The sequence below is a fragment of the Neopelma chrysocephalum genome, unplaced genomic scaffold (genome assembly GCF_003984885.1).
Source record: "Neopelma chrysocephalum unplaced genomic scaffold, ASM398488v2 Primary Assembly neopelma1_22b, whole genome shotgun sequence".
In the NCBI taxonomy this organism is placed as follows: Eukaryota; Metazoa; Chordata; class Aves; order Passeriformes; family Pipridae; genus Neopelma; species Neopelma chrysocephalum.
In genome coordinates this window covers 28,440,762-28,462,979 of record NW_020897690.1, presented here as the reverse complement: position 1 = coordinate 28,462,979, position 22,218 = coordinate 28,440,762, and the positions used below count along the sequence as shown (strand labels likewise).

Below are 22,218 nucleotides of genomic sequence, written 5' to 3'. Positions count from 1 at the left end.
ATCACAGTCACACGGCTCAACACGCAGAACTTGCACATCAGGACACTATTAACCTGTGTGATCTGCATTTAGTCTTTATTTTTAGCAGAAAGACAACATATGGGTTTAATAAAAAAGCAGTAAAAAGATATTGCGTTGGCAATTATCACTGTATGCAGAAGGGAAGAAATAGTGACCAGTACTGAACAACTTGCAGTGCGCTATTTTAATCTTGCTGCATGGAGTCCTTCAGAGTCCCATCCTGCAAAGCTCATTGACTCCTGTGAAGTGCTGTAGCTCCTTAACTCCCATGGATATAAATAGGATATGAAAATGCTTAGCATTTTGGGAAGTATTTTCTCCATATATGAACACTTTGTAGAGAATTTCCACTCTTGGCTTGTCATTAACAGAACAGACTTGACCTAAAAAAAGGCATCAGGGCCTCAAACTCAGGCTCTGCTATGTCTGTCCTTGGGGCCTCTGGTCCCTAGAGAAGGGCCAATCCAGGACACCAAGACTCAAGCCAGATCGGGGACCCAGAGGAGCAGCATTGCAGAGCAAGGAACATCTGATGCTGCTGCACACAACCAGTCAGCAAAGAAATGCTAAGAATGATGGCGAACATTAAAACATTCCTTAGGGCTTTGGGAAAGGCTATAGGAAAGCTTCAGACCCTTGGATCTTCCAAAATAAATGTGCTGGCACCATTTCTTTCACTAAACTGAGTGAGGTTTGTGCTCCTAAAACAAGTAGTAAAGAGCAGAAGTGTTGTCCTTTCTTTTCTATAACAGCCAGATGATTTCTTGGGAAGTGGGAGACTCAGGGGCCTTTGCCTATCTGCCTGAAGGGATTTAAATCTACTTTATCTTCTAAGGGAATATGTTTGTGGTCAGGCTGTAAAAGTATTCTGAAAAAAGGGAGGAGGAGGCTCTCAGCTTTCCTTTGAATCTGTGCTTTCACATAGACGTTTGTTCAGCACCTGTGAGGCCAGTGACAGAATACGAACAGGAGCATACTTCTGGAACCAAGAAGTTGTGTTAGGAGGTAAACAGTAAGGATCCTAAATGCTTCTAGAAGAGGAGTATACTGAAATGAATTGTCCAATACTGGGTGTTTTAATTACTATCTATCAATGTAAAGGAGCTGTTGATAGTTTATGCTCTAGCTCTATTTTAGAAGAATGTCAGAGCTGCAATTTTATTTTGTGGGCTACTAAATCCCTCAGGTGGTTTTGCACAGGCCAGGCCGATTAGAGCCCTGTGCTTGTGATAGGGAAATGATTTCTGGCTCATAACAGTGATTAGTCTTAATGGGATTCCTGTTGCCCACTGAGGCAGCTAAAGGCTCAGTCATCTCTGATCCTGTTCAGAGATGCAGGTCTAAGTGATTGGAAACTAGTAAGTGGAGAAAGAGACATTTTCTGGCTAAAATACCAATAATGTACATGATTTTGGACTTAAGGGCCTATCTTCTGTCTAAGTTGCACTCTGTGGTTGATAACCAGATTACAAAAGCAACATTACTGGTATATTTATATTGTAAATATAAATAAAGCTGAGGAAATAACATATCACATACAAGTTTGTCTTTGGCTAGAGCATCTACTCTGTAAACTGCTAACTTTCTGAAGTAGATTATGCAGTGTTTTTCTATGTTGTTCCCTAGGGCTCAGCAGCGACTATCGTCTCATGAGTTTCTGACCTTAGCACTACAGATGCCCTTTAGAAACTGTCAAAATCTGTCAGATTCCTCTTTCGAATATAAACCTTGGACATATACGGAAAAGAGAGAGAGAAAGCAAGCAAAACAAAGAGGTTGTCCTATAGATAAATTTAAGGTTATTAACAAGAACACCCTTAAGTAAAACTACTCTTAAGAACATCATCCTTTAGCTTGCACTTTCCAGTCCTGGTTGGCTCATAGATTTTTTTTCCACTAAGCCTTGTTATCAACTAGATCTGTTGAAGACATTTTGCAATAATAGAAGGTAGCAAGAGTATTTACAGTACCAAACCCACTCAGATCCCCAGCTGCAGAATATGGTCATTCAGAGGAATATATCACTGCAAAAAGCACGTTCTTTTTCAGGAACTCCCTACCACAGCCTTACTTTAGCCCTCACACAGTGCTGCTCTATCTTGGCTCTAAGCCATAGAAATTTATTTCTCTGTCCGCAGCCATGATGCACTGCCCTTGCTTTCTGCTTGCAACTTTTTCTTTTGGTTTTCACACTGACTCATTCCCTGATGGAATAACATACCTGTCCGAGAGTCCACAGAGAAATATGGCTGTCCTTGGAGAATACTGTATACTACTCTTGCGCTGTTCCCATAGGTTGGGTCATCAGCATCTGTCGCTGTCACCTGGATAACAGAGGTGCCTGACAAAAAAACCATCAAGATAAGACCTTGTGGGAAAAAGAGCTGGCGTGAAAAGTACACAGGTCAAAGTAAATTGAAATGCCTAACAGGAGCTTTCCCACACTGAATTTCTTCATTTGATGCTCATAGTCCTTGTACTTATTGTTCATACTTGTACCTCATTAGCACTAAAGAAATTAATTGGCATTAATTCATCATGTGTCTATAAGAAGATATAAAAGAGCAAGTACTGTATGGACCACAGTTACAGAATTGCTGATCTAACAGTACTTTGTTATGGTTTGCAGAGAGATGGTAGTTATATACTGCTTGCTTCTTTTCCCCTTTTCTTGATTTTAAATGTTATTTAAAGGCAGCTCAAATAAGTTCCATATTTATGCTGACATAAATCACTGTTGTCGCAGGCCCATAGATGCTGTATATTGACTAAGGGATGGAAATTGTACGGACAGTGAGCATGAAGGGATGTATCTCTCAGATAATCTCTCTGTGGGATGGCAGTTTACATTGCATGACCCAGAGATTATACACTGCTGAAGTGCTTTTTGGGACCCACACAGAGGAATGTATTTTTCTTTCTTCAATTGGTTTTCAAGGTCTGCTTTCTCTGAAGCTAGTAATGGCTTGCAGGTGATGTAATTTATCAAGAACAAGGAGAAGGTGAAGCACGACTGAAATATTTGTGAGTTTTGACTCCTTAAAATGTCAGACAATGCCTTTATGAATGTATCTAGCCTTCTACATAATGTTTTATGTTAGAAACAAATCCAGTATTACTAGATAAGGACTAGAAAATAAACCTGAATTCAAGCTAGCCATTACCATTAAGAAACATTATTTCTGACTGTAGCTATTGTATTTGATGCTTCTCTCTAGCTTTATGTCAACATAATATTGAAGAATGAGAAGTTGAAGCATATCTATAACTTCAGGACATGAGATTTATGTTATTATCTCTGCAGTGATGTCACAGAGCCAAAAAGCAATAACCAAAAGCCAAAAAGCAACTCAAGAAAAAGAAAAAAGTCCAGAAAAACAGTATTTTGTGTGATTATTTGATTTCTTATATGGAAATGGTCTCTCTTAATTTGTGTAGGTAGGAAGGCTGCTGTTTGTCTTGTAATAACAGGACTGTCTTCAACATGACCTCATGCTCTAAAAGTGGAGGACAAATAGTACTAGAATCTCAGGATTCAGTGAACTTTGTTTAGTGCAGGCTTACATGGATTAGAAGGAGGTAAGGATTGTTTGCATATCCCCATGTTTTCAAGGGCTCCTGAACAGTATTTGAGCTCTCGGTATGAACTAGAATAGCTTGCTAAACTGATGTTATTTTCTGGATGGTAATGGCTGTCTACTGGTCATTTCTATTGCTGCCATCTGATGGCAGGGGAGAAGGGGTATTATTTTACTGTGAGTTATCTGAGCATAGCATGTTTGATCTTTTTTCAGCTCTTGGGCTTCCTTTGGCATGTTTTCTTTTGGAGGGCAGGCAACCCAGGGTAAGCTCTTCCATCCTACAGCTCCTGCACAAGGGGCAAAAGCTGAGTTCTAGGAGTCAGGGAATTTGTGTTTTGGTGATCATCTCCAATTTGCTTATAAGGAAAAGAGACTCCACAAAGTCTGCCTTACCCACAGGTGACATTTCTGGAACAGAGGCTACATAAGGTCCATCCAGGAACTTGGGTTCGTTGTCATTGATGTCTTGTATTTTGATGATAAACTCTGACTCCGGTTCCATTGGCCGTCCTGTTCGCCTGTCCAGAGCCTGTGCTCTGAGGGTGTACTGTGACCTTTCTTCCCGGTCCAGTCGCTGAATGGCATGAATATCCCCTGTTGTATCATCAATTGTAAACACAATGCCAGCTCCCTCTCCTGAGAGAATGTATTTGATCGAACCATCTCCCCTGTCCATGTCAGAGTGGAGCTGCAGAAAGGAACAGGATTCAATTAGACCATGAGCTGGGTAAGCAGCTGCTGAGAAACACTAAGCACATGATCATCCTGAGCATTTTGGTCTCACTGTTGGGACTCACAAGCTGGTTTTAATGAACATGCTTTGCTGAAAGAGGCAGATACTCAGTAAAGTTTGTATCACAGAGTTGCAATTAAAACCCCTCTCCTGTCTTCCTATTTCTGCACCCACACCTGTGCCAGAAGAAAAGTCAGAGGCACCCAAACAGGAATAGTCTCTGTGTCTGTTTGTAATCTCACTCAACACAATAATTGTCTTTTGCCTGGTTGCAATGGTCACTGAGTAGGGTTGCGATAAAGGGAGGTCAGCAAAGCTGCAGACTGGGCTTGCTCACATGGCTTAAGAGGAGTCAGATATTATAGGGGTAGCATAACATAGGGGCAAATAAGGCAAATATTTTCATTTTATTTAAATTTTAGCAGTAAAATTAGTCTGAATCCTTACATCTTCAGGAAAGGATCACTGTGAAACAGGAGGTAAGGTAAGCAACAAGAAACATTGGATTGTGTCCATTGCAGGCTACAGAGATGAGACACATCCCAGATTTTCTAAAAAATTATCAAACAGATTTATTGCATGACTGTTAATTAGTTCTGAGCAGCCACAGATAGCAATGAGTGCAAGAGAACAAAGCAAAAGTAAATGCAATGCTAATAATAATCTAAAACAGGGAAACAAATCATTCTGGGGACTATGTTTTGTTAAGCATCTGTTTCCTGTGAAATACTGGATTGACTATCAAAAGACAAACAAATCACTCGATTTCACTCACACCATGAAAATCTGCAACGGTATGCTCATACTTCCATGCTTTTGAGGAATCAAGCATAAAGACCAGTGCCAGGAGATGCTATTGGTTCAGTCCCAAAAGACAGGAAGGCAATAGACTTCAGGTGTAATAATCAAAATGTTTCAGATGTGAATACTGTTTTCCAGTGTGATTATCACTTTGGGAGATGAACAAATATTAAAAAAAAAGTGGTCAAAGTGGGCTGGATTCAGTTAAGCACATTTTTAAATGCAGATATAAGTAAATTATCTCAGAAATATGGTCAGAATTAAGTATGTGTTTAATGCTTTAGTGAGCTCAAAGGACATACGGAAGTAATTTTGGAGGATGGGACCAAACATAGGTAAATATTTGTACTGGAAAGAAAATTTCTAGAATAATTTACTGAATATATGAACACAGGATTGGTAGGATTTAAAGAAACAATCCAAACAGAAATGCATAATTTGTGTTGAAAACAGAAGCCAAACTTTGTACATCTGATTCCAGGCTATTCTCCCAAGAAAGAAAGAAGATATGACATCTCTGAACTGTTTAAAACACACACAAAAAATTACAATAACAATACATAGGAAAAAGTTTAATAGGGATGTGGACATAATGATTTATCTGGCATTTCTAATGCCAGAGGAGTGGCTCCTCAGCTGCTTTAGGGCACATGGTCCCACTGACTGGAGAGCTGCAAGACCTTTTCCCCCAGTGAAGGGTGTAGTCAGAAGATGCTCATTATCTAATGGTTGCCTTCCTTCCTTGCCTCTCAGGTAGGTCACATGACCTACACAAAACTTAGACCCACTACTGATTTTAGGAAACTAATTTCAGCTGAGATGGGATCTCATGGTTTTCTATAGCCAGTCCCACCCTGCAGACAGGTCTGTATGCAGGTGGCCCATCGGCCCTTACTGACTGCTGGGACAGCGAGCATTAAGGGCAGCAGCACTGCGATGCGGCTGTGAGTGTGGAACATGCAGGTTGTGACGATGGCCCTGTCAGGTCGCTGATATTTCACTTCTTTGCTAAGGCAGTGGTCCCTGCAGTGGCTACTGCATCTGAGAGCCATCAATCCTTTGGAGGACTGCTAGCAGCTCTCAGGTGATGCATTAGCTAAATGGTAGAAGAACAAGCCCAGAAAAATTTGGCAGTGGTGAACAGTTAAATTTAGATGACTGCCACAAGTATTAATTCACATGCAGGCTTCAGGGCTGCAAACTGGCATATCTTCAGGAAACATCATGTTGTGATTAATTTAAAAAAAGACAGTGGTTGTCATTATTTACCCTAAACACCCATAACTCAGGCATTATCACTGTAGGAGCCAGTAAACAGGATGCTTCCAGAAGGAGGACATTACTACAGCTTTTCAAATTGATTCAGAACCACTAAGCTATATTTTGGGCATTTGTTTTAGTGCATCACTGCACCAGTGAAAGAATGGAGATGCTGAGATGGATACAGATGTTAGATCTGATTGGGGAATTAGAGCTGGGCTTGATGGAAGAAAATGTGTTTTGGAACATCAACAAGTCCTCATTAAATAAGAAAAAAAAAAGAAAAAGGAAATAATTCGAAGTCAAATTCGAAGTCAAATTCAAAGTCAAAGAAAAGGCAAAGAAAAATGAAAAAGAAATTAAAAAAGAAGGACAAAATGGAAAAGAAAAAGGAAAAAGGAGAAGGGAAAATGAACAGGAAAAGAAAAAGAAGAAGAGAAGAAGAGGAAGAAAAAGAAGAAGAAAAAGAGAAAGAAGGAACATTTTTTAAAATAGCAGTAGATGTTTAGGAATGTTCAAAAGACTTAGAAGAAGATACTGAATCAAACTCATGGGTTAAATTACACTTTCTGTCCAAAGCCGTATTTGGAATGAATGCAGTTGTGAAGGGACCAAACAAGGAATGAACATGGCACACTATTAAGAATTTGGGAGGACAAGAGGATCTCTGTCTTACTGTGATTTGTTAAAAACATTGGGCCTCAACCAATGCTAGTCAGTAAGAAATGCTAGCAGCACTTTTGCAGCTTCTTGTATAACCTGCTTTATTTAGACAATCAAAAAATGAGCATAAAACATAATACTGCCAGACTGCAATAAATCTGAAAGAATTTGGTGTCTGAAGGGACTGAAGCTCACACCAAACCTAATATCAGGATGCTGTAGTTTGGAGTGTATGTAGAAGTCACTGTGTTGGAAAGGTAATGTAGTTTTAAGTCAGCTCTGTTTTATGGGTGGTGCAATAATTTGTGCTGCCATGTGGCTGACACAGAGTAGGAGGAATTCATTTTTCCTTTTTCCTCCATGTTAAGGAATGAGTATTGGAGGAATAAAGCCAATAACTCCTGAGAAATTTTTAACTGTCAAGCTGGGTTGCTTCTTTTGATGAGAATAGTACAAGAAATTAAGGAGGCTACATCAGCATCAGAATGACATATTTCCTGGCAAAGGGCATGTGGAAGAGATTGGTGCTGCAGTGAGCAACTCATGGGAGATATTGCACAGCTCTGCTAATTGGTCTGTGACTTTCTCTCCCTTCTCTGCCTCCAGGGAGGTAGGACCTGCAGGGGATTTTTGAGAGAATGTGTGAGCGAGTTTGGTTGATCTGCATTGATAGTCTGTGGAAAGGACGTATTTTACTTGCTCATTCAGCCGCAGTGTTTCAAATACTTCTTTCCTTTGAAACAGGGTTGGGGAGCCTCCAAAATGGCAAAATGGTGAAGTCTGTCCCCAGTTCAATTACTGACACAGTTTAGACTGATGGATCAATGTGGAAAATACCTGCTGTCGCAAATGAAGGGGCTTTGGTTTCCCTAGTTCATCCTATTAGCCAATAATGGCTACCTGTAGGAAAACTGAAGCCTTGCATTTATCTGTGACAGGACCAGGAACCCTCTGAAGCTGAAGTGCTTTAAATCACTGTCATGAACACTGGAGGAAAGCAAAGAATGTACTAACTTCACCTCAGGAAGTTTCTTTTCATTTCTCTGTCTAGAAGATATTTTGCGCCTTGCCTTACAGTTACATAGGAAAGTTTATAGAGCCATAGCAGCCTTGGAAATCATATTAGGCAAGCCTGGACCTATGGTTCAAGTCAAGGTGCTTTTTTGGTTACTCCAGTCATGCAAAGCCAGCCAGAAAAAGCTGTACAACTGGATCTATGCTGTGCATTCTTTCTCCTTCTGTCAAGGGCTTGGAGAGAGCATATGCATAAAAGCAAGGCCTGGCTATCAGGATGTTTCAGGGTGTCTTGGGTGGTATCAGTTAGAAGAGACCCTGCCTGGCCTGGTGTGGGACTCAGGGCTGTTTTGGAGGGCTGGTGCGAGCAGCCAGCAGCAGACTGGGAACCCTGTTGCACCTCTGCCCCACTCCACGCAAGCTTTTACAGAGCTATTTTTGAGTCAGCCTGGGGTGATTTGGGCTGAAAAATTTCTGGCCTGCCAGAACAATTAATTCAGCCCACAGTCTATTCCCTGCTGACTCCTTGCCTAAGAATCCCTAAGACACAGGCAGCACGAACGCAGGCAGGCGACTTTTTTTTTTTTTTTTGGTGGGAGGCTGCTGCTGCTTCTGAGTGCCTGCGCCTCCGGCTGTATGAGGCGAGGGGAAGCCTTTGCGTCACAGCAGTCCCCCCGGCGTTCATCCCACTGCTCGGCTGGCTGCTGTGCGCCCAGTTCAGGGATGGGAGAAGATGAAACGTGTGACCCCCTGAGGCCCCTTTTGGCAGCAGAGTTCCCTGGAGCCGGGACTGCACGGAGCAGTGCTGAGTTAGGAGGCCTTCAGAGCGATCCAGCCATTTCAGCTCAGCAGTGCGTGGGACTAATTGGCCCTGTTAACCGTGGGAGCTAATTGGCCCTTGCACATCCCTGTACTAACACAGCCGTGGCGAAGGCAGCCCTGCAGAGAGCTCACTGACAGCAGCTTCGGCTTTTGTGTGGCGGGCACAGACCATGAAGAGCTGTCTCTGCCTCCCTGCCTTCGGCAGAGCTGAGTGGCGGCGAGCTCAAGTGTTGCCGACTGCGCCAAGTGTTTGTGCTCCTAATGACACCATCAAGTGTAAAACAAAGATGAGCCGGTTTCTCCCAGTATTTGTTTTAGCTAAAATTTGGCTCACAGTGGAAGCCTGAAGTCATTTTAGATTAACTGAGTATGTGAAATAATAAGCCTGGCCCTTGTTCCAAAGCTGGAAATTGCATGAAAACAAATATTAATTTCTTTAATCAATAGAGATATCAAGAGCTGAAAAGCTAGGTGCACAGATGAATGAAGACTAATGAGGTCTCATTTGGTGGCAATCACTAGTAATACCATTGCTGTGGGAGGAAGGAGAGCACATCTCGCTGTCAATCACGCAGGGATAAATCAGGAGGAGGTCTTTTGAAGCCCGTGGATTCATTTTGATTTATACTGGTATGACTTTGGGGCACAGCTTAGCTCTATGGGATTGTAGAATGATAAATAAGAGACCAAACTGGGCCTCTGGATACGTAATTTTTCCCCCCTGAACATGTATAGCTTGGGGAAAAAAGGAGCTTATATCATGTAAAAAATAAGCGATGAAATCTGAAGGATTTTTTTCTGTCATCCTTTCTTAGATTTTATTTTTCATATATACCTATATTTAGTATCCACTCATCATAGCAGTAGCTGATATTCTAGATATGTAAAAACTTAATTGTATTGTTCAAACACTTAAGCACACTTACTCTCCCCATCCCCAATGTCCAATTTGTCACCTTGGTGTAGAATAGAAGCAAACTTAATGCTGACCATAAACCTTTGAATAACAGAGTCAATACTTTAAACAATTCAAGGTCTTTAAAAACAGTCAGAAAATAAAGAAAGAGAATGGTTATAGTGAGGTAAATTATAATGGCAGACATCACTGATCTGACTTCCATCAGCTTATTAACCAAGGAGCTGCAGAAAAGTAAATGCAAAATATTACCAAGTAAATAGGATGAGCTCAGGAGTACATTTTACACTTATTTGTACTGATGTGTAGGTTCTTGGGGTATAAGGGACCAAAAAATAGGACTCTTCATGGTTGGATCTAATGAGCTGTCCCTCTACTCTTCCAGATCTGTAGCAACTTCTCTGTAGTCCACGGAATTAACCTGCAGTCAAGATGTGGTAAGCCAGAAGATACTCTGACCCTAGAGATTTGCAGAAAGCAAAAATTGAAATGTCAGTTTTCAAGGGAAACTGGCTATTTAATTTGATTGTGAGTTTCAGCTTCCAGCTGACTTGATCATGGATAGAAGCATGATCACAAACTCTTCCTTTCTTTCCTAATCCGTATATGTCAATATAACCTTGCTTTGCCTTGACATTGTAGAGTCCCTGGAAAGATCGCTGCAGATTTTCCAACACTACCTCAAATTACAGATGATGATTGATGCAGCAGATCTCTTTGAAATAGGAAAATATATCGACAGCCCCTTGAAACAGAAATTCTTCCCAAATGAAGGTGACAGGGGGCAAAAGCTCTTGGGAGCAGAAGTGAAATTAATGTGGATAAATTCACTGCCTGAAAGAAGGTAGAGGCATTTAGGGAAACATCCCGTGTCTCACCACAGTCCACAGACATACAGATGTATATACTCTGCCAGATATCCTCCCGGTGCGGGTCTTACCTTCCCGACGTAGAGAGGGTCAGTTCCCGTGTACTCCTCCAGAACAAAGAACTGGTTCCACACCCAGCTCCTCTTCATACGTTGATGCAGCTTGTCTGACAGGTTGTCTTCTTGCCCTTCAGTGAGGGGCCTGGCACTTCCTGACAGCACAGTTGTTGTAAGGTCCATCAGTCCCCAAAAATACAAGGAGATGCCAAGTCCAAACAAGTTCTTTGCATTGCTCATTCTACCTGAAGTCCACATCTGTATACTAGAACTGACTTAAAAGTCCAAATGCAGTATCTTAGGTCCCTTGAGAAAAAAGTAAGTTCTCTGTGTAGTCCTTTGAAATGTCCAGGAGAGATACTGGTTCTCAGAAAGGCAGTGTCCTGTAAAGTTAAAGGAAATTCATAGGAGGATACTTTTTTCCTCAAGTCAAAAGAGTTTCCTCAATAAGAAAATATGCTATAGAGTATTTATTCTTCTACATAAAAATGCAATATCAGGATGCACACTTCCTGAAACCAGAAATACTATTACCATATAAGCTGCAGACCTGGAGCACTAGACAGAAGAAACATTAGGGGTTAATCAATAAGTAAGAGTTCTCTACTTTGCTAATTTAGATATAGTGTTGTTTTGTGATATTGATTGTCATGAGCTAAGTGCATACTTTTTGGAAATATTTATGACCAGAAGTCCTCAGAGAATATTTAAAAACAGTTCACTCTGGCAAATTATGATAGCTAGTGAACAAGATTTGGCAACTGTCTTTCTGTTTGGAAACTATGACATTGTCATTACATACACGTCCATGCACACAAGTCTACATAAGTATAGAAATTATTCCTGTATGGCAAACCTTGAATATAATTTCTAGCAGCTCCAAGTTATTTCTAGTTTTAATTATTCTTTCAGCCTCTCTGTTGCTGGAATTCAGGTTTCACACTCTGCTGCCTCCTCTCTGAGGAGCTGATTGCTGCTACAAATGCAATATTTCTAGAATTTAAATGGTCAGTTAAACATTTTATAACCCACAAAATGTTTCACAGTGCTGATGGCCACATGCTATCGTGTAATTTGTCCAAGCAAGTCAAGCTAACATATTTTTTCCTTGACAAGCCTGAAAGACCTGTTTAGGCAGAGGAATGCTGACCTCTGTCAGAGGACACTTTCTCATCAGTCTAGGACAACTTCTGTTGCCATGAAGTGAGTTTAGTTGGCGACCTCACTCCAGGCTATGGATTGTAGCAAACCTTTCCTTCACCATTTTGCTAAGTTTAATGACTTGCTGCTGTACTCAAGTTACTCTGTCAAAACACTCCATACATCCTCTGTTGGCCCAGTATTTTTGCTGGTCTTCTAAAGAACTCTTCTTTCTCATTTCATGACAAACAGACTCATTAGGAAAGGTGTATGGAGCTCTGAGGCTTAAGCAAGTAGTTCACAACTCATTTTACTGCTGTTCTATTCTTAGCTCTTTAGGCTTAATTAATTGATTTATCCTGTGGAAATAAAATGTAGCAGATGTCTGTCAAATATTTCCAGCTGAAATCCTTGAAAGATTTCAAAATCATAAAAAGTATTTTAGACAGTTGCATGATAATATTTTGAAGTGAAGACTAAGACAATACAAAGTTTTTAACAGAGAAGAAAAAAGTGTTTAAAAATTCCCCAGCATCCAAGCTGCTACAACTGGAGAACTGGGCACACTTAGAAATCTACAGAAACAGAAGTTCAGAAATTAATCCAAAACTTGGCTGAAATCTGAAAACACCAGCTTAAGTCTGGAAGAGACGTCCACAGTGGGAGTAGAGACACAATAACTATCTAAGGCTAATTTCGACACAAAATAGTGTTTCAAAGCCCAGAAGAAATACAACTACACAGTGCTGCTAGCCTATACAGTTGTAAAGTGTAGCAAAATAATAGGTCCTTTATCTTGAAAAGTTTACAATCTAATCCGAAATAGGCACAACAAAGAAAGGACAAATTATAAGTACAGACCATGGTAAATATCTTCTAAGCAGAGCAATGTACAGAACTGCTAGCTGTTTAGATATTGGCTACATAACGTGCTAGGACTTGTTGTCTGCAAAGGCAAAGAATGGGGATTTATCCAAGCAGCACAAGCCCAAAAGGACCACAGTAATCTCTGTGTGTCTGTCACTTCATGAAGAAGCTGGCAGCTGTTTGTGAGAGGCAGGGATGAGGCCCAGCTTGCTGGATGCCCACAGTCAAAGGAGTACAAGAGCTATGTGTGCAGTGCTTGCCTCTCTCTGTACTGTGATTCCTTTGCTCCAAACAGCCAATGCACATTTATGCTGAAGGAAGAAGGCTGAAGCTCTCTGCACATAATAAGTATGACCAACTTCCTCTTGGCATGTTGCAAATGGCAAGTTATTCTCAGCAAAGTCAGGGAGACATTTTTTACAACCCATGTTTTGCTGGCAAGTAAATGTGTGGAAGGATTTCCCACCACCCCCTGACATAATTTAAGAGAACCCAGTAAGAAGGGAAAGTGGGGGCAGGCTATGGTCCAGCAGCTAAGGTTCTGCCTGGAGTCTTTGCTTTAAGAAATTTCATCTACTGCACAGATCAGTTACATTTTTGTTTATGTGACAAAGAGATGATACAACAAAATGGACCAATTCCTGTGGCAACAAGAGTTGTATTTGTAGGTGAACTCTCAAACCACAAATTCAAAACTAATGGTGCCAGATGTCTCTTGCAATTAAGTTCAGCCATAAAGGATCATCAGTGCTTAGGCAAGATAATATCAAGATGTTGTCAAGTGAACTCCTAGAGTTACCGTACACCTGTAATGAGGTAATAGCAAAAGAAATCTGATCATCAGTATGCTTTTTATGCACATGTGCATTAAATCAGCAGAAAGCTAAGTAAGTAAAAACAGTGAAATAAAGGTCAAGAGTAGGGACATAAATGCTTCAGGCTCTCTGTGATAACAGCTTTTATCATTTGAATGTGCAGTTCCATGAGGAACCTTTCTTGAAAACAATGTGCAACTCAGTGGTCCCCAGGAGTAACATCCCTAAGAAAGCAATATTATTCTGGGGCACAGCAACTGTCAGGAAACTTGCCATTAAGTAAGGTAAAGTCTTGTAAAAGTATGTTCCTTTCCTGAGTACCAGTAGTTTTCCCATTTAATGCCAGCCCAGGTGACATGGTCATATATTTTCGTAGGAATGGAGAAAGCCCTAGCGTTGAAGTGGAAGAGATTTTTTTTTGTTAATAGCAGAGTTTCTGGTGTTTCATGCCTTTCCAAAACTGTGAACAAGAAGGCTCAAACTCATAGCATTTACTGCTTGCTTAAAGGCAAATGACTACTATTAATAGCAGTGTTTAATCCAGAATGGTTCCTCTCTCTCTGAGGCTGAAGGTAAATGACATTTTTTTCTGTTTCAGGTCCTGCCCTGGTGTTAAAAGAATGACAAAGACCTCTGTTAACTTCTGGACTGAGGCACTGCTGATCTCTCTGGGTCTCTTTTCCTGCAGCTTCACCATCACAGGTGTGTACTATTGGCCTCTGCATCTGCAAGGCCTGCTGGTCAAGGAATATATTTCTTAGCAGTATAAGAAGGTACTCATATACATTTAGGGTTTGTGGTAACACAAGCGATGGCTGAGCTACAGTTAAGGCCATGGGTGACTGAGTGTTTCAGAGGACTCATGCACATGGCTTCTTCACCAGCTGAGTGTGATGGATGAGTACAGGGTCACTTAGACTGTAGACACGACACTTGGTTAGGATAATAGCCATATGCTTTGAGTGTACCAGCTTGATGGGATCTCTAGACTTAGGTGGACCACAGTGATTTTTGCCACAGATGGATGGCACAGGTTTTGAGACAGAGTCTGTGCTTCTGTCTCAGGCTGAGGGAGAAGTAGTAGTTTCTTGCAGGGAATTTGGACTCATCATGCAGGAAGGTGTTTCTTACCATGACTGAGTGAGGCAGAACTGAACTTTCAATGTTTTCTTAATGCAAGATTTTTCTTGGAGCCCTTCAAAATGCATTCTTAAGGAAATCTGCAAAGATGGAACTGATGAACCTCTGCTTGCCATATGTTTCATGACCCAGCATGGGGATATGCAAAGGATTTGAAGGCAGTAAAGAGAGGGAAATCTTGTTTTCCTTGCTCTCACACAAAAATTACTGAGCCCAGGAAGACTGCATGTCCATGGGACTTCTGCAGATGGTGCTTTATTTTTCAATAACAATTTAAATATTTGATTTTGTTACTCACAGTGGAGTACTCCATTGTAAAACTATCAGGTGAATCTGGGCAGTTTAGATCCCTGACCCATAGTGAATGCCTTTCTTGCCCCTATTTTTGTGATGAATATTTGATTATCAGCTCAGTTGTTTATTTTACTTTCTCTGTTCTTGCCCTGCAAACATCACTGAAAATCCTTTTTCTTGTCAGTCAGCAGTTACAAATGTGGTTTTTGTCTCCATAAAGACCCATGAATATCTGACTGAACTCTGTGCTGCTGGTGGTCTATACATGGTACAAAGGAACTACCTAACTCTTCTACACAAAAAAGAGTCACAATAATGCACTTTCCAACAATGCAAATACAAATTTCTCTTTTAGCCCATATTGCAAATTAAAGTAGGCATATTCCAAGTGTGAGCTACTCTTCATGCTCCAATTTTAATGACACCCCCTGACACATATTTGTTCTGTAATTAAGCTATTCTTAATTGAATATCTAATTCTGGGCAAAGATGAAAAGGAAAATGAAATAACTGCCAGACCCAACTTCTTGCATTTCTTGCAAGTGACCCATTTATCTTTTAATTCTGAAGAGAACAACAGTTCCAAAGAAAGGATAAAAACATTAATTGTTTGGATGACCATATGGGCATCCAGAGAATTCCACTGGGATTAAAATGTATTGTGCTCAATACATATTTACATAAATGCCAAAGATTTTGTAGTCAAAGTGCTCAGCCTTGAAAAACTTTACAGACATACTTAGTGTATTCATCACATTGAGCAAACGGTCTCCCAGAAAGTCAGCAGACTATTTGCATTCATAAAATTAATTACATTTCATGCCTGGTCCTTCCAATGGAATTTGCTGTGTGGACTCAGCACTCTTGTATATTGCTACAGACCTTAGTGGATCCCACGCAGGCACATTGCTTGAGCAGAGGCAATTCATTTGGAGAGGATATTTTACACTGAGAAAGTGGGGAGGAAAGAGGCAACCGGTTTTAAAATCCCTCTTCCATTTTCTCAGTACATGAATACACAAATACATATGATAATTCGAATGTAAATGCTTCTAATTTGTAAATGTTTCTTAGCAGCACATACACTGCACTAGGAATATGCTAATGGAAAATGATTTCTGTGTTTAATTACAGATTGTCCTCCCAATATTTTGACAAAAGAAGCTGAACAACATGGTAATGACCACAGTAAGAAGAAGATAAAATTGACTGAAAAGAATTCTCTGAGTTTACTTTGTTCCTTGACTTTTCGTGATATTTTAAACCAGAGATAGGGGTGTGAGTATTGTGCAGTTTTTTACCTCCCGTGGAATGGATTATTCTTTTATGTTTTCACAGATTGCTTCTTAGGTTTCCTGAACCTCATTTGCCTACTGCTTTGTTATAAGACACCTTTGCAATAAGCCTGCAAGAGCACCAGTCAGTAGGAAGCTGTAGGCTGTATTCTGCACCCCGCAGACCACCACAAGAGGTGCCTAACACCACCTGCCAGGGATGGAGTCTCCACTGATCCAGGAGCTCAAACCTCTTAAGCAACTGATGCAATACTTGTCTTGTTTTTAGCCCTAATGAGGCCTCACCTGGAGTGCTGTGTCCAGTTCTGGACTCCTCTGTACAAGAGAGATGTGGAGCTCCTGGAGCTATGAAGATGATTAAGGGACTGAAGCATCTCTCTTGCGAGGAAAGGCTGAGGGAGCTGGGCCTGTTTAGTCTCGAGAAGACATGACTGAGAGGGAACCTCATCAATGTCTGTAAGTATCTGAAGGGAAGATGTCAAGAGGTTGGGCCCAGGCTCTTCTCGATGGTGCCAAGCAACAGGACAAGAGGCAATGGGCAGAAACTGATGCACAGGAAGTTCCACCTGAATGTGAGGAAGAACTTCTTTACTGTGCAGTGACCAAGCACTGGAACACTTTGCCCAGAGAGGTTGTGGAGTCTTCCTCATTGGAGATATTCAAGAACTGTCTGGATGCAATTCTGTTCCGTGTGCTCTAGGATAATCCTGCCTGAGCAGGGAGGTTGGACCAGATAACTCTCTATGGGCCCTTCCAACCTTGCCCATTCTGTGATTCTATGATTTTAGAAATCCTAATGCTTGCAGTACCTAAGTTAGGTACCTATAAACAGGCTGCCTGGTTATAGTCCTAAATGTTTCTGTACTACTTCCAGAACTTCCTATTTTTATCTCTGGCCCAGGCCAGTTCTACTGTTATTACCTGTTGTTATACTTTATGGGCAAGTTTAAATTAAAAGGAAAAATCTGGAGATATTTGTTATTTTTCTTGAAAACACACTTGGCCTGAACATGTATTTTTATTTTTGTTTCATTTTATTGAGATCTTCATAAATACAATGAAACTTGACAACATACCATATGGTGCATAAACATTAACTCAGAATACAATCCATTGTCATAAAATTACATCTACAGAGTAGTCAACAATCTCTCCTGGGACACATCAGTGAACTCATTTTGCTCAAGATCTGAAGTCCTTCAAAGCTATGGAGTGCCTGCAGAGTGAAAAATCCCACAGAATGACAGAGGGAGTCCCATTGTATAAATCCCAGCCCCATGGTTATAGATGCATAAAAAGATCAAAAAGAATGAAAGATACACACGATCACAAAGTAAACATGTCCAAATAAAATGATGCTGATAACTTGCATCGGAGAAGATCTGATGCCCAGCTTTTACTCAGTGTGAGGCATTGTAAATCCAACTGTAAAGAGCAGTACAGAAGCACAAGAGAGTTTCAAAAGCTCCATGCTGGTCTAACTAATTCTGTTGAAGTCAGACTTCACAGGAACTAAGTGTGGTGTTGAAATACACTGGAAAATCCAAAAAAATTCCAGATAAAACAACCCTCTTCTGTCAAGGATGTGCAAAAATACACAATACACATGAAAATCATACTAATTACACTTTTATTATTAAGCAAAAATTCCTTCTAGTTCTCACATTCTGACTACTTTTGTCATTCTGTCAAAACCCCTGTACAAATAACTTTAAATTGTTAATTGATGTTCATGTAAATTAGCACTTTTAAAAAAAACCATTAAGCCTTTCCTCCCCAAAGTGTGATCCTTCTTGCTTTCTTTGCAGCTGTGCATAGGAGCCTTTTCTCAGACCTGTCTCTAGGCCCCAAAGCAATATAAGCAAAATCTGTAGTATCCTGCCAAGAATGAGAGGATGGAAAGGGTGGAATTTCCCGTGCTATAAAAGAGAAAGAAGGCTGAGTCAGGTGTGGAGTGAGGAGCTGGTGCATGTCAGAGATCTAAGGGTTCTGTGAAAGCAATGAGAAGATGGGATGGTGAATATTGCTGCGACCACCTAAGCTCTGCAAGCTGAGAGGCCAGCAGGAATAAAGCTCAGGGATGGAGCCTGCTGCCGTAGGCATTGGAATACTTATGCCCTGAACAGGACCTATTTGCAGCTGTTACAATCCTCCATGAGAAAAATGGACTAATGCCTTTCCTTTATTTTTCATTTGTTTTCTTCTGCTCATGTCCTTCACTTCTTTCAGATCCTGAGCACATGCCTTGCCAGATCTGCCATGCCTCTGCTATGGGATAAAACCTGTTCCTGTTGCACACCTGGAATGCATTTTGAACCTGAACTGTCTCTGTCTGTGCTACAGGTTGGCTATGGAAGCATATAATGTTCTTTAGCTACAAAACATTGTATTTCATGTATACTAGTCCCCACAATATCACATATTTCCCTGCAACTGTGAAAAATGATCTCTTTCTTATCCCATGGCTGCTGACAGATGATAAGGCTCTCTGATACCCCCTAAATGCCAAAGACAGAAAAAGTGTTATCTCCTATCTATAGACAGACATGAGAAGCTGCTGTCTGCCTGAACCAGATAGAGGTAATATTTCTTCCCAGGCATGAAGATCAAAACCAATAATTAGTGGGGGCCTATGAGCTGTCACTAGAGAAGACAACTTCCTAGTTTTATTATGACTGTGTTCCTGCTTAACTGGACATTTCATGCACATTTTGTCATATTAGAAATGTGCCCAATGCAACCCATTTCCAAAAGCAGCTATTGAAGACAAAGAAGGGAATAGGCTATTTTTTTTTTCCAACCACAAACTAATATTTTGCTGTCTCTCATAATTACTGTATGCACCCACTTGCACATAATGTGCAGTGGGTTTTTTTTCTTGTTGTTTTTGGTTTGTCTGTTTGTGGTTTTGTTGGGTTTTTTTTGTTTGGTTTTGTTTTTTTGGTTTCTTTTTTGTTTGTTTGGTTTTGTTTTTTTTTAATTGTGTCTGTTCATCAAGAAAGAATATTCTTTAACTTAGAAAATAACTGTAGGTTCTCTAGGGGATGAAAATCTTTCCTCTAATTAATATTTCTTGAGTCTGGTATTACTTCAGAAGTACAACACTGGCATCTGTACCTTGTGTTGATCTTTCTGATTGCCTTGTCTGAGCATGAAGATATATGCTACTAACTACTAGGATAAACATTTTCAAGTCAGCTTCAAGCTACTGTATATGAAATCAAACCAGCAAAGAAACAGAAGTCTTACAGCCTACTTCTCTATCTGAACTATTAGAGTCTGTCTTGTTTTTATCACCTGGCTTCAAAGTGTTTCTAGATATACAGAATATGAGTGCCCGGCCTTCACAGGACACTTTCAAGCTGAAAGAATAAAGTAAGGAGGAATAAAGATGTACCGACCTCATTTGTCCCAGAATGGCTCTAATACAGCAAGCACAACTTTCATAAAGCCTGAAAAACAAGCTCAGATGCTTTGCTTGCCAGCCTCTAGATTTTGGTCTTCAAAATCTACTGCTGCAGTCTCCGCAGAGAGAGTGTGAGGTATTATCTAACTGTCCTCTATAAATGTGACATTAACTAACAATATCTACCCCTCACAAAGAGGTATGTATTACCTATTTCCCATCTTCTTCATAATGTACTGCTGTAACACGTTTCCATCTTTCCCAGATGGGAAGATGAATATTCTGGATGAGGCAGTTCCTCTGCCTGGATTGCTTAATGGCTAAGAAGAACTAGCATTTACTAGAATATAGATTTTTTTAGGCTTTGTCTTGCTGGCAAACTCCTTGCTTTTCAGTTTGTTACAGGTGAATCTTTCAGAGGAGACTCCAAAACCCTATGCTCCATCTGTCTTAGTATTCAGTTTGTAATGGTGATGAAATAGCAGCTTTTGTAAGAGCTGAGGTATTCTTGGCCAAAATTCTCATCCTTCCATTATCTGCTGTGAGCCATCTGGTTGCTGTCCTTCACAGGAGAGGATCTTCTGCAGCTGGTTTGAGTCTGATTTCCCAAAGAAATGAGTTTATGCAGTGATATAATTGCACTGATATTCTATTAGTATTGTGAAAGACAAATAGAGATCCCAAGGACTACTCTATTTCATAGAATCATAGATTCATTAAGCTTGGAAAAGACCTCTAAGATCATTGAGTCCAACTGTTAATCTAGCATTTCTATCCGCTCCCTGGGAATTAGCAGGTACATTAGAGAAAGGAGACCTACGTTAACACTCCTACTGAGGAAAGTATGGGCAGTTATACAATCTCTTTGACCAAGGGATCATCCTGCATGCAGTTCCAGAGTAATTGAGGTATTTTATCCAGTATGACCAGGGAGCTGGAAGGAGCCGATATTATTGTGTATGAAGAAAGCGCTATGGGGGAAAGACATAACCATAATAAACTAAGTTTTGTAGTTCTACTCCTCTTCTCTTGTTTGTTAATGGTCTTATAGAAAAATTTTATTTTCATGTAAATTCTAGAGGCCACCCCACTGCTTTAAAGCCTTCTTAGTGACCCAGTGGTGGTGGTACATATCAGTGCAAACTTTGAGTATGGAAGTTTGGTCTTCCTTTCACTGCTTCTGGTGGTTACCAGTAGGTAATTTGGTGCCTATTTAATATCTAGGCATACCTTTTCTTTAGGCAGGGAGGTATTAGCCAGTGTATGAAGAATTAATGACCCTGACCACAGCACATAAACACAGAAAGGCCCTACAAACTTTTACTAAAGGGTCATCAAGGCCCATTTCTCCCACTGTTGGTAACCACTTCATGTAATCCCTCAAATAGTTTGAGAAGATCCCTTCTTAATTCTCAAGAATTCAGACACAGAATTGCAAATATGCAATCAAATGAAAGCCAAGAAATGCAGAATATAGGAGAGCTTAAAGGAAAGCAGTTATATATTGCAGAAGATCTTCTCAAATGAGATTGCAGGTTTGCTGTTAGCTCATCTGTGTGTGTATTTCAGCAAAAAGATTCTTCTTACATACCTGTTAAATCTATTCTTTCTTACTTGTGGATCTGCATTTTTATTAGCAAGTTCTGTACTTCAACTTTTTGAGATAACAGGATTGGCCTGTCAAACTGGATCTCTGCTCTAATGTTGAGATTTTTGCCTTTGAAAATTGCCAGTAACTGGTACTTCCAAATAGTTAAACTCCTTCTCCACATGCGTTGGAAGTGATAGTTCAGAAATGAAGGAAATTCTGACAAAAAGAAACTTGGTATCAGAATAGCTGTGACTAATAGCAACAAAGAGGATTATACCAAGAAGCTGGAAAGATAGTACATCCTAAGTGGAAATGGAGTAGTCTCCCAGTCTGATACAAGTGAAAGCCCAATGAGAGAAGGTGTAAGAAAAGGAGAGAATGTGGTATTTTTCTGAGATATTGAAATATGCATTGCTGGGAAAATATATGATACTTGAAAGACATGTGCATGCAAACTTAAATAATTTGCCTGAAAGATGGTTACACAAGGAAATTTTGCTTCGAAGTGAAGCTGAAAATCCAGCCTTGATGTAATTTTGTTTCCTTCTCCTTGTGGGAGTAATTTGATTAATTAAATATTTTGTATTTGAAATTTCAGAGAGGGGAAGAAGTGGAAAATAAAGAACAATGGGAATAAACACCAGTACTCAATGTTGAGGTCAATAATGTGATACTACTTGATACATAATCTTTAGTTAACCATAAAAAATAAGACTGCAATACTGTGAGATGATGGAAATGGTGAGAACAATTTCTTGCTGACCCTTGTAATCGGCTTATGCACTGAAGCGTGAGTTTTGATTTCTTCCTTTTGACTGAAGAATCATTTTGTCTCTTTAAAAAATTGGAGTCATATAAATATCACCTTCAGTTCTCCAGTTTTCAGCCTTTTGCTACATCTTCTCTTTTTAAATTTGGTGGAAGCATGAAGAAA

At 40.2% G+C, this 22,218-nt stretch overlaps 1 protein-coding gene across 1 annotated transcript in view; it reads right to left on the bottom strand.

The window, feature by feature from the left end:
* The window catches only part of CDH20 (cadherin 20), a 120,824-nt gene that overhangs the window by 26,048 nt on the left and 72,558 nt on the right, over positions 1 to 22,218 (bottom strand). Inside the window, exons 2-4 of the mRNA XM_027682126.1 lie at positions 10,752 to 11,119; positions 3,996 to 4,290; positions 2,243 to 2,362 (exon numbers count right to left, since the gene is read on the bottom strand). Coding sequence (XP_027537927.1) covers positions 2,243 to 2,362; positions 3,996 to 4,290; positions 10,752 to 10,994 — 658 coding nt within the window. The 5' untranslated portion in view covers positions 10,995 to 11,119. The remainder of the gene's footprint in view (positions 1 to 2,242; positions 2,363 to 3,995; positions 4,291 to 10,751; positions 11,120 to 22,218) is intronic.